At 51.8% G+C, this 15,130-nt stretch overlaps 1 protein-coding gene across 6 annotated transcripts in view; it reads left to right on the top strand.

The window, feature by feature from the left end:
- Positions 1–2,425: 2,425 nt before the first annotated feature.
- The window catches only part of LOC142297092 (uncharacterized), an 86,848-nt gene continuing 74,143 nt past the window's right edge, over positions 2,426–15,130 (top strand). For 2 of the 6 annotated variants that reach the window (XM_075341347.1, XM_075341345.1), the window contains exons 1-2: positions 2,430–2,573; positions 5,656–5,805. In XM_075341347.1, the coding sequence (XP_075197462.1) occupies positions 5,785–5,805 (21 nt within the window). In that variant the 5' untranslated portion in view covers positions 2,430–2,573; positions 5,656–5,784. Of the gene's footprint in view, positions 2,626–5,655; positions 5,806–15,130 lie in introns of all 6 variants that reach the window. The other 4 variants (XM_075341346.1, XM_075341343.1, XM_075341344.1 and 1 more) reach the window with 4 other exon arrangements.

Here is a 15,130-nt window from a genome sequence, read left to right as displayed (position 1 = left end):
GTGTGTGAGGAGTATACGGTGTGTGAGGAGTATACGGTGTGTGAGGAGTGTACGGCGTGTGAGGAGTGTACGGCGTGTGAGGAGTGTACGGCGTGTGAGGAGTGTACGGCGTGTGAGGAGTGTACGGCGTGTGAGGAGTGTACGGCGTGTGAGGAGTGTACGGCGTGTGAGGAGTGTACGGCGTGTGAGGAGTGTACGGCGTGTGAGGAGTGTACGGCGTGTGAGGAGTGTACGGCGTGTGAGGAGTATACGGCGTGTGAGGAGTATACGGTCGGTGTGTGAGGAGTATACGGTCGGTGAGGAGTGTACGGCGTGTGAGGAGTGTACGGTGTGTGTGAGGAGTGTACGGTGTGTGTGAGGAGTGTACGGTGTGTGTGAGGAGTGTACGGTGTGTGTGAGGAGTATACGGCGTGTGAGGAGTGTACGGCGTGTGAGGAGTGTACGGCGTGTGAGGAGTGTACGGCGTGTGAGGAGTGTACGGCGTGTGAGGAGTGTACGGCGTGTGAGGAGTGTACGGCGTGTGAGGAGTGTACGGCGTGTGAGGAGTGTACGGCGTGTGAGGAGTGTACGGCGTGTGAGGAGTGTACGGCGTGTGAGGAGTGTACGGCGTGTGAGGAGTGTACGGCGTGTGAGGAGTGTACGGCGTGTGAGGAGTGTACGGCGTGTGAGGAGTGTACGGCGTGTGAGGAGTGTACGGAGTGTGAGGAGTGTACGGCGTGTGAGGAGTGTGAGGAGTGTACGGCGTGTGAGGAGTGTACGGAGTGTGAGGAGTGTACGGCGTGTGAGGAGTGTACGGCGTGTGAGGAGTGTACGGCGTGTGAGGAGTGTACGGCGTGTGAGGAGTGTACGGCGTGTGAGGAGTGTACGGCGTGTGAGGAGTGTACGGCGTGTGAGGAGTGTACGGCGTGTGAGGAGTGTACGGCGTGTGAGGAGTGTACGGCGTGTGAGGAGTGTACGGCGTGTGAGGAGTGTACGGCGTGTGAGGAGTGTACGGCGTGTGAGGAGTGTACGGCGTGTGAGGAGTGTACGGTGTGTGTGAGGAGTGTACGGTGTGTGTGAGGAGTGTACGGCGTGTGTGAGGAGTGTACGGCGTGTGTGAGGAGTGTACGGCGTGTGTGAGGAGTGTACGGCGTGTGTGAGGAGTGTACGGCGTGTGTGAGGAGTGTACGGCGTGTGTGAGGAGTGTACGGCGTGTGTGAGGAGTGTACGGCGTGTGTGAGGAGTGTACGGCGTGTGTGAGGAGTGTACGGAGTGTGAGGAGTGTACGGCGTGTGAGGAGTGTACGGCGTGTGAGGAGTGTACGGCGTGTGAGGAGTGTACGGCGTGTGAGGAGTGTACGGCGTGTGAGGAGTATACGGAGTGTGAGGAGTGTACGGCGTGTGAGGAGTGTACGGCGTGTGAGGAGTGTACGGCGTGTGAGGAGTATACGGTGTGTGAGGAGTATACGGTGTGTGAGGAGTGTACGGAGTGTGAGGAGTGTACGGCGTGTGAGGAGTATACGGTGTGTGAGGAGTATACGGAGTGTACGGCGTGTGAGGAGTGTACGGCGTGTGAGGAGTGTACGGCGTGTGAGGAGTGTACGGCGTGTGAGGAGTGTACGGCGTGTGAGGAGTGTACGGAGTGTGAGGAGTGTACGGTCGGTGTGTGAGGAGTGTACGGCGTGTGAGGAGTGTACGGCGTGTGAGGAGTGTACGGCGTGTGAGGAGTGTACGGAGTGTGAGGAGTGTACGGTCGGTGTGTGAGGAGTGTACGGCGTGTGAGGAGTGTACGGAGTGTGAGGAGTGTACGGCGTGTGAGGAGTGTACGGCGTGTGAGGAGTGTACGGCGTGTGAGGAGTGTACGGCGTGTGAGGAGTGTACGGCGTGTGAGGAGTGTACGGAGTGTGAGGAGTGTACGGCGTGTGAGGAGTGTACGGCGTGTGAGGAGTGTACGGAGTGTGAGGAGTGTACGGTCGGTGTGTGAGGAGTGTACGGCGTGTGAGGAGTGTACGGAGTGTGAGGAGTGTACGGCGTGTGAGGAGTGTACGGCGTGTGAGGAGTGTACGGTCGGTGTGTGAGGAGTGTACGGTGTGTGAGGAGTGTACGGTCGGTGTGTGAGGAGTGTACGGTCGGTGTGTGAGGAGTGTACGGTGTGTGAGGAGTGTACGGTGTGTGAGGAGTGTACGGTGTGTGAGGAGTGTACGGCGTGTGAGGAGTGTACGGTCGGTGTGTGAGGAGTATACGGCGTGTGAGGCGTTTACAGTTTGTGAAGTTTTTCTTCTATGAGGAGAATACTCCACCGTTTGTCCTGTAGCGCGCGCTGCCCTCACTTTCCCGCCTATCACTGAGTCTCCGCCCACAGGTGCTCTGCAACCAATCAGGTGCCGCCGCCGCGGTTGACCTAGTGTACGGGTCCTGTGAACGCGCAATCTGACGTCTTCTCCAGTGCATGGTTTGGCGCATGCGTAGTCAATCTGTCATGGCGGCGCCCATTGTACGGAGAGTTGATTGAAGAGACCTGAAGGAGCCGGCGGCTGCGAGTTCTTCTCCCGGGGAAACCGGAGCCGTTATGAGGGCCGGGGTGTGAGCGCGGAGGCAGGTTCAGCTCTCCTGATCTTATACATCGCGGGCACCTGTCGCCCTTCATGTATGTGTAGTGTGTTGTGTACATGGTGACGTCACCACATCGCGGTATACAGCTGAGGCCCCGCCCATATGTGTACAGTGGACGCCTCTTATATATGGATTTTCTGTTTTATTGCTGTTCTTCAGTGACTGATAACAGCGTCAGTGAGGGCTGAACATATGTGTGGGCCCCTGAGGGCGGACACCGGGCCATACACATAGGGGGCCCCTGAGGGCAGACACCGGGCCATACACATAGGGGGCCCCTGAGGGCGGACACCGGGCCATACACATAGGTGGCCCCTGAGGGCGGACACCGGGCCATACACATAGGGGGCCCCTGAGGGCGGATACCGGGCCATACACATAGGTGGCCCCTGAGGGCGGACACCGGGCCATACACATAGGTGGCCCCTGAGGGCGGACACCGGGCCATACACATAGGTGGCCCCTGAGGGCGGACACCGGGCCATACACATAGGTGGCCCCTGAGGGCGGACACCGGGCCATACACATAGGGGGCCCCTGAGGGCGGACACCGGGCCATACACATAGGTGGCCCCTGAGGGCGGACACCGGGCCATACACATAGGGGGCCCCTGAGGGCGGATACCGGGCCATACACATAGGTGGCCCCTGAGGGCGGACACCGGGCCATACACATAGGGGGCCCCTGAGGGCGGACACCTGGCCATACACATAGGTGGCCCCTGAGGGCGGACACTGGGCCGTACACATAGGGGGCCCCTGAGGGCGGACACCGGGCTATACACAGGGGTCCCTGAGGGCGGACACCGGGCCATACTCATAGGTGGCCCCTGAGGGCGGACACCGGGCCATACACAGGGGTCCCTGAGGGCGGACACCGGGCCATACTCATAGGTGGCCCCTGAGGGCGGACACCGGGCCGTACTCATAGGTGGCCCCTGAGGGCGGACACCGGGCCGTACTCATAGGTGGCCCCTGAGGGCGGACACCGGGCCATACTCATAGGTGGCCCCTGAGGGCGGACACCGGGCCATACTCATAGGTGGCCCCTGAGGGCGGACACCGGGCCATACTCATAGGTGGCCCCTGAGGGCGGACACCGGGCCATACTCATAGGTGGCCCCTGAGGGCGGACACCGGGCCATACTCATAGGTGGCCCCTGAGGGCGGACACCGGGCCATACACATAGGTGGCCCCTGAGGGCGGACACCGGGCCATACACATAGGGGGCCCCCGAGGGCAGACACCGGGCCGTACACATAGGGGGCCCCCGAGGGCAGACACCGGGCCGTACACATAGGGGGCCCCTGAGGGCGGACAACAAGGCTTTACAATTATGGGCAAAGGTTTTGAGACTGACAAACATTTTGGTTTTCATATTTTGTAGCTTGTGTTTTTTTGCTCTTTTTTTACTCTGTTTCTTTGGTTACTGACTATTATATCTAAGAACATGGCCAAAAATAAAGATCAGGATCTAAACCTCCTCCGAGAACAGCTTCTCCCCTCATCCAGGACAATGTGGAGATGATGCTCTTCACTCCATGATGGAGACCAAGTCAGAAGGCAAAAGCGAGAAACAAGTTTCTTGGGAACATAATGTTCACATTTTGGGCTTGTGACCAGATCTTATACCCTTCGAGGATTGCTCTCAGGTTCTCGAAGTGACAAAACCCAGAAATGGTGATAACCTCCGAGTTCTGATGAGACAAGAACGGGTCGTCAATTAGGATCTGCCCCAAGGATGATATCCAGCCGCCGGGAGGGGAAAGTCATAAGTCTGGAAAAATCATAACATTGTAAAACCTTCTGAAATGTTTATAACTGTACATCAGTAACCATAGAAATATTAAAATCCATTAATACCCCCCCCCCCCAGGACTAAGGGAGCCATCATGCGATTTCCCCTCTTGCTTTTTTTGATTTCGAGCTTGGACTGATATCAGATATGGTGGCTTCATAGGTCCGGCGTTCATCCTGACAGAGAATGCGTTTACCCCGGATTGTACCAGCTTATTTGTGTATTAATTCTTGTCGTTTCGATACCATTTCCTTGGAGAAGCACTCCTCGCTGTTAATGCATTGGCTGGATTTTTGGGGTCGTTTTCCAACTGCAGAATAAATTTGCAGCTGAACAGACCTCTCCTGACGGTATCACGTGATGGACAATCGTCTGCCTGGATTTCTCATAGAGAACACGACTAATCGCAAACTCATCCACAATTCCATTTGCTGAAATGCAGTGTCAGGAATGAAACATTTGTGCGGAGACCGAGGAGCAGACTTAGATGCAAGTCTATTAGAAGAACTAATATGGTATTAAAGGGGTTTAAAAAGAAAGTGTGAAGGCCCTTGGCATAGTGGCCGCTAGATGGGAAAGCTGCGAGCCTCCTCCTACCGCCGGCATTGCCTCTTCTGCTTAGTAATGTGTCGCTCAGAAGAAGCGCTGAGGATGCCCGCAGATTGGATGTTCAAAACCGTGGACCGCCGGACGAGGCCACTGGAACGAGATCCTGTGAATCTGTGACCATCTACAGCATATACATTCTAGGAGTAACTGATGAGCCAGTGGCCTGGGGGAGTTGAATAGACCCATATGCCCCGTGGCTCCATTCAGATCCCGGAGACTGAGCACCACATAAATGGATTTCAGGGCACACGTGTAACTTTGCGCTCTACTCCACTCCTCCTGACTGAAGGTTTGGGTCCCTCATTCTGGCAGTCTATTGGGGGTTTAGGTAAACCTTCCCCAATCTCACATGTGACCCCTTTTACTCTGTGGTCCTGGTCACTAACCCTTTCTATTGAACATGATTGCAATCATTTGTTTTCACAGCGGGTGAGGAAGTTGTGTGCGCCCCCTGCAGGAAATCAGTAGCCATTCACACATAATGCACAGTCATGTTGAATTCTTGAGACGGCTGGGGGTGCGTGGTTCAGAATATTAGAGCGGGGACCATGTATAGGTGTGTGCACTGGGTTCTCTCTGTGGTCCGCTCACCCCCTCCTCATGTAGCAGAGAATATAACTGGGTGTTGCTCATGTAACGTCTCCTGTCATTGCCAGGTTCTTGTATGGGCCGATCTGGGTGTAACATTGTCTGGTGAATATACGTCTGAACGCTGCTCTGCTCCCGCGGCGTATTCAACAGCCACTGCCTCCGAAGACCCCACCATCATCCATCCTGAAGACATCATGTCTTCTCTTGCTTACCCAGTGAGTACTTTCCTACCAAAATGTCATATGTTTTTTTGTTTTTCTTTCTAATCACATCCAATGCTGCAATCCAAATTTGACTACTAGTGATGAGCGGGCACTACCATGCTCAGGTGCTCAGTACTGGTAACTAGTGATGAGCGGGCACTACCATGCTCAGGTGCTCAGTACTGGTAACTAGTGATGAGCGGGCACTACCATGCTCGGGTGCTCAGTACTGGTAACTAGTGATGAGCGGGCACTACCATGCTCGGGTGCTCAGTACTGGTAACTAGCGATGAGCGGGCACTACCATGCTCGGGTGCTCTGTACTGGTAACTAGTGATGAGCGGGCACTACCATGCTCAGGTGCTCAGTACTGGTAACTAGTGATGAGCGGGCACTACCATGCTCAGGTGCTCAGTACTGGTAACTAGTGATGAGCGGGCACTACCATGCTCAGGTGCTCAGTACTGGTAACTAGTGATGAGCGGGCACTACCATGCTCAGGTGCTCAGTACTGGTAACTAGTGATGAGCGGGCACTACCATGCTCAGGTGCTCAGTACTGGTAACTAGTGATGAGCGGACACTACCATGCTCAGGTGCTCAGTACTGGTAACTAGTGATGAGCGGGCACTACCATGCTCGGGTGCTCAGTACTGGTAACTAGTGATGAACGGGCACTACCATGCTCGGGTGCTCAGTACCGGTAACTAGTGATGAGCGGGCACTACCATGCTCGGATGCTCAGTACTCGTAACTAGTGATGAGCGGGCACTACCATGCTCGGGTGCTCAGTACTGGTAACTAGTGATGAGCGGGCACTACCATGCTCAGGTGCTCAGTACTGGTAACTAGTGATGAGCGGGCACTACCATGCTCAGGTGCTCAGTACTGGTAACTAGTGATGAGCGGGCACTACCATGCTCAGGTGCTCAGTACTGGTAACTAGTGATGAGCGGGCACTACCATGCTCAGGTGCTCAGTACTGGTAACAAGTGATGAGCGGGCACTACCATGCTCAGGTGCTCAGTACTGGTAACTAGTGATGAGCGGGCACTACCATGCTCAGGTGCTCAGTACTGGTAACTAGTGATGAGTGGTCACTACCATGCTCAGGTGCTCAGTACTGGTAACTAGTGATGAGTGGGCACTACCATGCTCAGGTGCTCAGTACTGGTAACTAGTGATGAGCGGGCACTACCATGCTCAGGTGCTCAGTACTGGTAACTAGTGATGAGCGGGCACTACCATGCTCAGGTGCTCAGTACTGGTAACTAGTGATGAGCGGGCACTACCATGCTCGGATGCTCAGTACTCGTAACTAGTGATGAGCGGGCACTACCATGCTCAGGTGCTCAGTACTGGTAACTAGTGATGAGCGGGCACTACCATGCTCAGGTGCTCAGTACTGGTAACTAGTGATGAGCGGGCACTACCATGCTCGGATGCTCAGTACTCGTAACTAGTGATGAGCGGGCACTACCATGCTCAGGTGCTCAGTACTGGTAACTAGTGATGAGCGGGCACTACCATGCTCAGGTGCTCAGTACTGGTAACTAGTGATGAGCGGACACTACCATGCTCGGGTGCTCAGTACTGGTAACTAGTGATGAGCGGGCACTACCATGCTCAGGTGCTCAGTACTGGTAACTAGTGATGAGCGGGCACTACCATGCTCAGGTGCTCAGTACTGGTAACTAGTGATGAGTGGTACTTACAAGAAGCAGTGAGATACTTGGATGGGTGTGACTCGAGTGCCTGAGTATAATGGAAGTCAGTGGGCAACGCAAGCATTTTTCCGGTAACATTTCTGGAAAAAAGTGCTTGAGTTCCCCATTGACTTCCATTATACTCAGTACATGAGTTGTTAAGAGTACTGAGCACCCGAGCATGGTAGTGCCCGCTCATCACTAGTTACCAGTACTGAGCACCTGAGCATGGTAGTGCCCGCTCATCACTAGTTACCAGTACTGAGCACCCGAGCATGGTAGTGCCCGCTCATCACTAGTTACCAGTACTGAGCACCTGAGCATGGTAGTGCCCACTCATCACTAGTTACCAGTACTGAACACCCGAGCATGGTAGTGCCCGCTCATCACTAGTTACCAGTACTGAGCACCTGAGCATGGTAGTGCCCGCTCATCACTAGTTACCAGTACCGAGCACCTGAGCATGGTAGTGCCCGCTCATCACTAGTTACAAGTACTGAGCACCTGAGCATGGTAGTGCCCGCTCATCACTAGTTATCAGTACTGAACACCCGAGCATGGTAGTGCCTGCTCATCACTAGTTACAAGTACTGAGCACCTGAGCATGGTAGTGCCCGCTCATCACTAGTTACCAGTACAGAGCACCCGAGCATGGTAGTGCCCGCTCATCACTAGTTACCAGTACTGAGCACCCGAGCATGGTAGTGCCCGCTCATCACGAGTACTGAGCACCCGAGCATGGTAGTGCCCGCTCATCACTAGTTACCAGTACTGAGCACCTGAGCATGGTAGTGCCCGCTCATCACTAGTTACCAGTACCGAGCACCTGAGCATGGTAGTGCCCGCTCATCACTAGTTACCAGTACTGAGCATCCGAGCATGGTAGTGCCCGCTCATCACTAGTTACGAGTACAGAGCACCCGAGCATGGTAGTGCCCGCTCATCACGAGTACTGAGCACCCGAGCATGGTAGTGTCCGCTCATCACTAGTTACCAGTACCGAGCACCTGAGCATGGTAGTGCCCGCTCATCACTAGTTACAAGTACTGAGCACCTGAGCATGGTAGTGCCCGCTCATCACTAGTTACCAGTACAGATCACCCGAGCATGGTAGTGCCCGCTCATCACGAGTACTGAGCACCCGAGCATGGTAGTGCCCGCTCATCACTAGTTACCAGTACTGAGCACCTGAGCATGGTAGTGCCCGCTCATCACTAGTTACCAGTACCGAGCACCTGAGCATGGTAGTGCCCGCTCATCACTAGTTACCAGTACAGAGCACCCGAGCATGGTAGTGCCCGCTCATCACTAGTTATCAGTACTGAGCACCCGAGCATGGTAGTGCCCGCTCATCACTAGTTACCAGTACTGAACACCCGAGCATGGTAGTGCCTGCTCATCACTAGATACCAGTACTGAGCACCCGAGCATGGTAGTGCCCGCTCATCACTAGTTACCAGTACTGAGCACCTGAGCATGGTAGTGCCCGCTCATCACTAGTTATCAGTACTGAGCACCCGAGCATGGTAGTGCTCGCTCATCACTAGTTACCAGTACCGAGCACCCGAGCATGGTAGTGTCCGCTCATCACTAGTTACCAGTACTGAGCACCTGAGCATGGTAGTGTCCGCTCATCACTAGTTACCAGTACTGAACACCTGAGCATGGTAGTGTCCGCTCATCACTAGTTACCAGTACTGAGCACCCGAGCATGGTAGTGTCCGCTCATCACTAGTTACCAGTACTGAGCACCTGAGCATGGTAGTGCCCGCTCATCACTAGTTACCAGTACTGAGCACCCGAGCATGGTAGTGTCCGCTCATCACTAGTTACCAGTACTGAGCACCTGAGCATGGTAGTGCCCGCTCATCCCTAGTTACCAGTACTGAGCACCCGAGCATGGTAGTGCCCGCTCATCCCTAGTTACCAGTACTGAGCACCCGAGCATGGTAGTGCCCGCTCATCACTAGTTACCAGTACTGAGCACCCGAGCATGGTAGTGCTCGCTCATCACTAGTTACCAGTACAGAGCACCCGAGCATGGTAGTGCCCGCTCATCACTAGTTATCAGTACTGAGCACCCGAGCATGGTAGTGCCCGCTCATCACTAGTTACCAGTACTGAACACCCGAGCATGGTAGTGCCTGCTCATCACTAGATACCAGTACTGAGCACCCGAGCATGGTAGTGCCCGCTCATCACTAGTTACCAGTACTGAGCACCTGAGCATGGTAGTGCCCGCTCATCACTAGTTATCAGTACTGAGCACCCGAGCATGGTAGTGCTCGCTCATCACTAGTTACCAGTACCGAGCACCCGAGCATGGTAGTGTCCGCTCATCACTAGTTACCAGTACTGAGCACCTGAGCATGGTAGTGTCCGCTCATCACTAGTTACCAGTACTGAACACCTGAGCATGGTAGTGCCCGCTCATCACTAGTTACCAGTACTGAGCACCCGAGCATGGTAGTGCCCGCTCATCACTAGTTACCAGTACTGAGCACCTGAGCATGGTAGTGCCCGCTCATCCCTAGTTACCAGTACTGAGCACCCGAGCATGGTAGTGCCCGCTCATCACTAGTTACCAGTACTGAGCACCTGAGCATGGTAGTGCCCGCTCATCACTAGTTATCAGTACTGAGCACCCGAGCATGGTAGTGCTCGCTCATCACTAGTTACCAGTACCGAGCACCCGAGCATGGTAGTGTCCGCTCATCACTAGTTACCAGTACTGAGCACCCGAGCATGGTAGTGTCCGCTCATCACTAGTTACCAGTACTGAGCACCTGAGCATGGTAGTGCCCGCTCATCACGAGTACTGAGCATGGTAGTGCCCGCTCATCACGAGTACTGAGCACCGATTCATGGTAGTGCCCGCTCATCACTATTGACTACCTTTCCATGAGCACTTGCGGCTCAGGATCAGTACACATTACACGCATTCCGGTCTGCCAGGTTCTGCAGTTTCCATCCTGCACATTTCCCACATTGCAGTTCTCTTCCAGAGCTTCTCTGATCACAGACAGCAGAGTTATTACAGCTTTGGACATGACAGAGTAATTTGGTAAAGTAGTAAAGCAGTCGGTTCCCACGGTCCTCTCCTGTGATTTCTCCTGTGATGTCGTGGAGGTTAGTCAGCAAATTAAGGTAGAGAAGAGTCACTGAACATGTCGCAGATGATGCCCAGAGCCCCCCGTTCAGTGCTACATAAGACAACGGTGTAGGGACTGGATCACCATCGATCAATGGTTGGAGCGTTTTTCACAGATTACACGTTGCTTTACCAGTTCATAGAATAATCCTGCGGTCACATCCTTACAAATCTTAGCTCTCGTTCAGACAATCGTGACCAGCGTTCTTCGTTGTGCTGGATCAGATTTTCATCAGTTTGTCTCAGAACCCCCCAAAAATGCAACAAACAATGGAGGTTTCTCAATCATCTCCTAACAAACAGTCAGAGAGAAGTGGTGAACACTGGAATGGCGTCGGAGTGCTGTCCGTTTTCTTCTCACTGACCGCGGTTTTGAATAGACTGTACCGTGTTCCAAATTATTATGCAAATTGGATTTCAGTGTCATAAATGTGTTTTGTTTTTTTTTTTTTTATTGTTTTCCCCATTACCTTCTGGGTGTTTGTGTGTTGGGTCTTTGGATCACTGACATCTCAGACCCCTGTGATAATAGTTGCCTGCTGAGCCCAATAACGGAAAACTACTTAAGAAGGACGTTCCACATTATTAAGTAGTCACAGGCAATATCTGGAAGGAAAAAGGATCTCTGCTACAGAAAAGTATCAAATCGTGCAATGCTAGGACAAGGTATCAAAACATAAACATTAGATATTTCACGAAAAACCTCAGCGTGGTCATCATTGTGTGAAGATATTTTTCGCTGATAAACAACACAGATGTGTCCGTGCAGATAAAAGCAGAATGAGGAAGGTTCCTGCCAGACAAATTCATCGAATTAGGACAGCAGCTGCTAAAATACCTGCAAAAAAATGCTTTAATGCTGCTGTAAAAGTAACACAATAAACAAAAATGGCTAAAACAATCAATAAAGAACAAGCAAGCTGTTGGGTTAACGAAACAAACACAAAAGAGATGATATGGCAAAATAAAAATCATCAGAAATGATTTATCAGCAAAACTAACAATATAATTCTTCTGCTGACGGAGGCAGGTAAGTATAGTGTCCCAACAACGAGGTAGATACAGGTCCACTTACCGCATCTTTTCCAGGTACTATCATTTTCGTCAGGCCAACACTGGGCTTGATTGGTTTTCCTGCAACTATTAGTATAGCTCTAGTTCTGCTAGTGGATGCTGGTGTTAATATTTTATATCTGGCTGGTAAAATCCCATTACAAAGCAGCACACCGGTATTAGAAGCTGCTGGAACCTCCAAAATCTGCAAACCTCGGGGTTGAGGATCCTCCAGAGGCTGCAGTTGTGCACAAAGCTAGTGTTCAGCCTCCCCTAAACAGCGCTGACAAGCAGAAATGGGTGCAGTGGCCCCGACATAGATGAAGACTGATTTGTAAAACCGTCTTTTTTTGCTGATGAGCGCCGGGCAACCTTGGATGATCAAGATGGACGGAGCAGGGGACGGTTGGTGCGCGGAGCAGGGGTCGGTTGGTGCGCGGAGCAGGGGTCGGTTGGTGCGCGGAGCAGGGGTCGGTTGGTGCGCGGAGCAGGGGTCGGTTGGTGCGCGGAGCAGGGGTCGGTTGGTGCGCGGAGCAGGGGTCGGTTGGTGCGCGGAGCAGGGGACGGTTGGTGCGCGGAGCAGGGGTCGGTTGGTGCGCGGAGCAGGGGACGGTCGGTGGATGGTTGTAGGACAGCCACCATGTCCCAACAAGGTTTCGTTGTTAGCAAGGAGGCAGCGGATTCATGAGGAGACAGCTGGTAGCTCCTTTCGGGTGACTGCAGGTGTGAAAATGATCTTGGCAAGTATATTTGGTTTCTAACTAACCACTTACTTCCATGGTACAAAAAGGAGGATGGTGGCATCCATAGTAAAATCATCTTAGCACTGACAATGCATCGTCTCATCCTGCAAAGAAAATGAGCTGCTCTGTGCATAAAGGAAGAGAAATTGATGGTGCGGCCACCGACCTCCCCCAACTTGAGCCTTTGGAGTATCCTTCAGTAAAAGGTCTATGAGGGTGGGAGGCCGGTCACATCAAACAGCTGCTCTGGGAGGAGATTCTGACATTCTGCAAAGAATTCAAGCAGAAACGCTCCCAAAACTCAAGTCCAATGGAAGCAAGAATTGTGAAGGTAACAAACAAGGGTCCGATGTGACTTGTAACTTGACCAGTAAGATGTTTGAGATTGGAAAAGCTTTTGTTTAAAAAAAAAAAAATGCTTTAGATTCAACAAATTATCATGGGGTGTGATAGTATCAATAGGAACAGGGGAGGCTAAACTGGCCCTCAGGCTAGGCGAACCCTGGCTGACCCTGTTCCCAAACATACGTCTGAAGGGGGTGATGTTTGGGCTGCCTTCCTTGCACTTGCTCCTGATCAACCATGGTCTAGTGGCCCCTATTATGAACTGGTAATCGTGGACGATCAAAAAAAATCCCATTAATAAGGAAAAAAACAAAACCACAAGAGTAGTTGGAAACTAAGCTGACCGTAATTCCCTATCTATCGGACAACATGTTCCTAACACACCTAGACACCTCGTCACTGCTGGAGAAACTTGCTGCACCTCAAAGGTAGAAATGAGGAATCCTAACTTGCCTCAGAGCAGTCCCCAAAGAAATAGCAAGTCCCCAACATGCAACGACGGTGATGTAAGAAAACACAATGCACAGATAGGAAATATAGATTAGCAAAGGTGAGGCCCGACTTACTAGATACAACAGGACAGGACAGAACTGAAAAAATCCCTGCAAAAAATACCGAACTCCTGATAGGAAAAAAATACTAAGACCACACAGTCTCTCCCCCACTGTATCAGGTACGTTTGTGCCAGACACTTTAATCAGAACTGAAGATATAATGGGAAGAAACAAAATCACAGAACAAACAATATTCTAAAGTGCAAATAATCCAAACATGAGCAGAGAGCAAGCTCCCTTTCTTGCTGGAGGAATTGCCCTGCTCACTAAAGCAGAGAGACAGATTCTCACATACAAGAAACTAAACACAGAACCAAATGGACTAAGCAGAAACACCCTTAAGTGCAATTTCAGCAATTAAGCACAGAAACTAGAAAACGTATCTGGAGTAGATTCAGGCACAGAATAAATGGGAGAAACTGAAGGGAAAACTCCCAGCCATCTTCAGAAGCAGCAGGAAACATCCTCACCACCGGCGGCCGCCAGGCAGAAAGTGCTCTCCTAAATACACTAGGCTGATCTGCAATAGGACTTCCTGAATTCCTAATTAATTCCATCACCTGTTTGAGTCACAGATTCAGACTCAGCTTCATTAGCATTCCTGGTCACCAGAGGGAGCTCCACACCAGCACCCACTGGGATGACCTTCACAACAGGCCCCCCTCCCTCCTCCATCCAGAAGAGAGCTTGGACAGGATTGAATTAATCCCACACAAATAAACAAACGGGGAGGGAACCAAAACAAACTCACAGCCATCACTCACAGAGGGTATAGACAATACGTGCTCAGGAGTGAATAATTAGACAAGACTATTTCCACAATACACCAATCAGCACCCAGAAGTTCACCAACAACTGGATATCAAAGCACAAGGACCGGGACCTCATAAGCTATCATCGGCATGGGAGACCATGCTCCACTAACTTAAAAAGGGCGGAGGTGACTGTGATAGGTCTCCTGCAACATGTGACTCAAGCAGCAATCCACAGGCTAGCAGAAAGTAACTCCTGCAAACCCAGTTACCAACCAGAGCACAGCTGGTCGATGCCTGAGCCGGTCGGTGCAACTCAAAAGCCGCATCAGATGTAGTCCTGACACTGCGAGTTTTGAGCCAAAAAATCCTGTTATCATTGGGAGGTTTGTCCAATAAAATGTGAGTGATTTATCCTGTATCAGTTGATGATTTGAACATTTATACCAACTCCTCTGTATCCACCATTTAGGAAAAGCGGACAAAAAAGCATTTGCGTAATAATTTGTGCAGTTTAATATATAACAGATGTGGACCGCACCATAGGCTATAACAGGTATAAGTTTTATCCATTAAAATTTGGCATCTGAAAATCCTTTCACTGACCTAGTAACCTCCTGCATCATACTCCAGAGCTGCACTCACTATTCTGCTGGTGCAGTCACTGTGTACATACATTACATTACTGATCCTGAGTTACCTCCTGTATTATCCTCCAGAGCTGCACTCACTATTCTGCTGGTGCAGTCACTGTGTACATACATTACATTACTGATCCTGAGTTACCTCCTGTATTATCCTCCAGAGCTGCACTCACTATTCTGCTGGTGCAGTCACTGTGTACATACATTACATTACTGATCCTGAGTTACCTCCTGCATCATACTCCAGAGCTGCACTCATTATTCTGCTGGTGCAGTCACTGTGTACATACATTACTGATCCTATACTGATCCTGAGTTTCCTCCTGTATTATACCTCAGAGCTGCGCTCACTATTCTGCTGGTGCAGTCACTGTGTACGTACATTACTGA

The sequence above is a fragment of the Anomaloglossus baeobatrachus genome, chromosome 3, assembly GCF_048569485.1.
Source record: "Anomaloglossus baeobatrachus isolate aAnoBae1 chromosome 3, aAnoBae1.hap1, whole genome shotgun sequence".
In the NCBI taxonomy this organism is placed as follows: Eukaryota; Metazoa; Chordata; class Amphibia; order Anura; family Aromobatidae; genus Anomaloglossus; species Anomaloglossus baeobatrachus.
The sequence above is the reverse complement of the archived record's forward strand: the minus strand, read 5'-3'. Positions and strand labels throughout refer to the sequence as shown.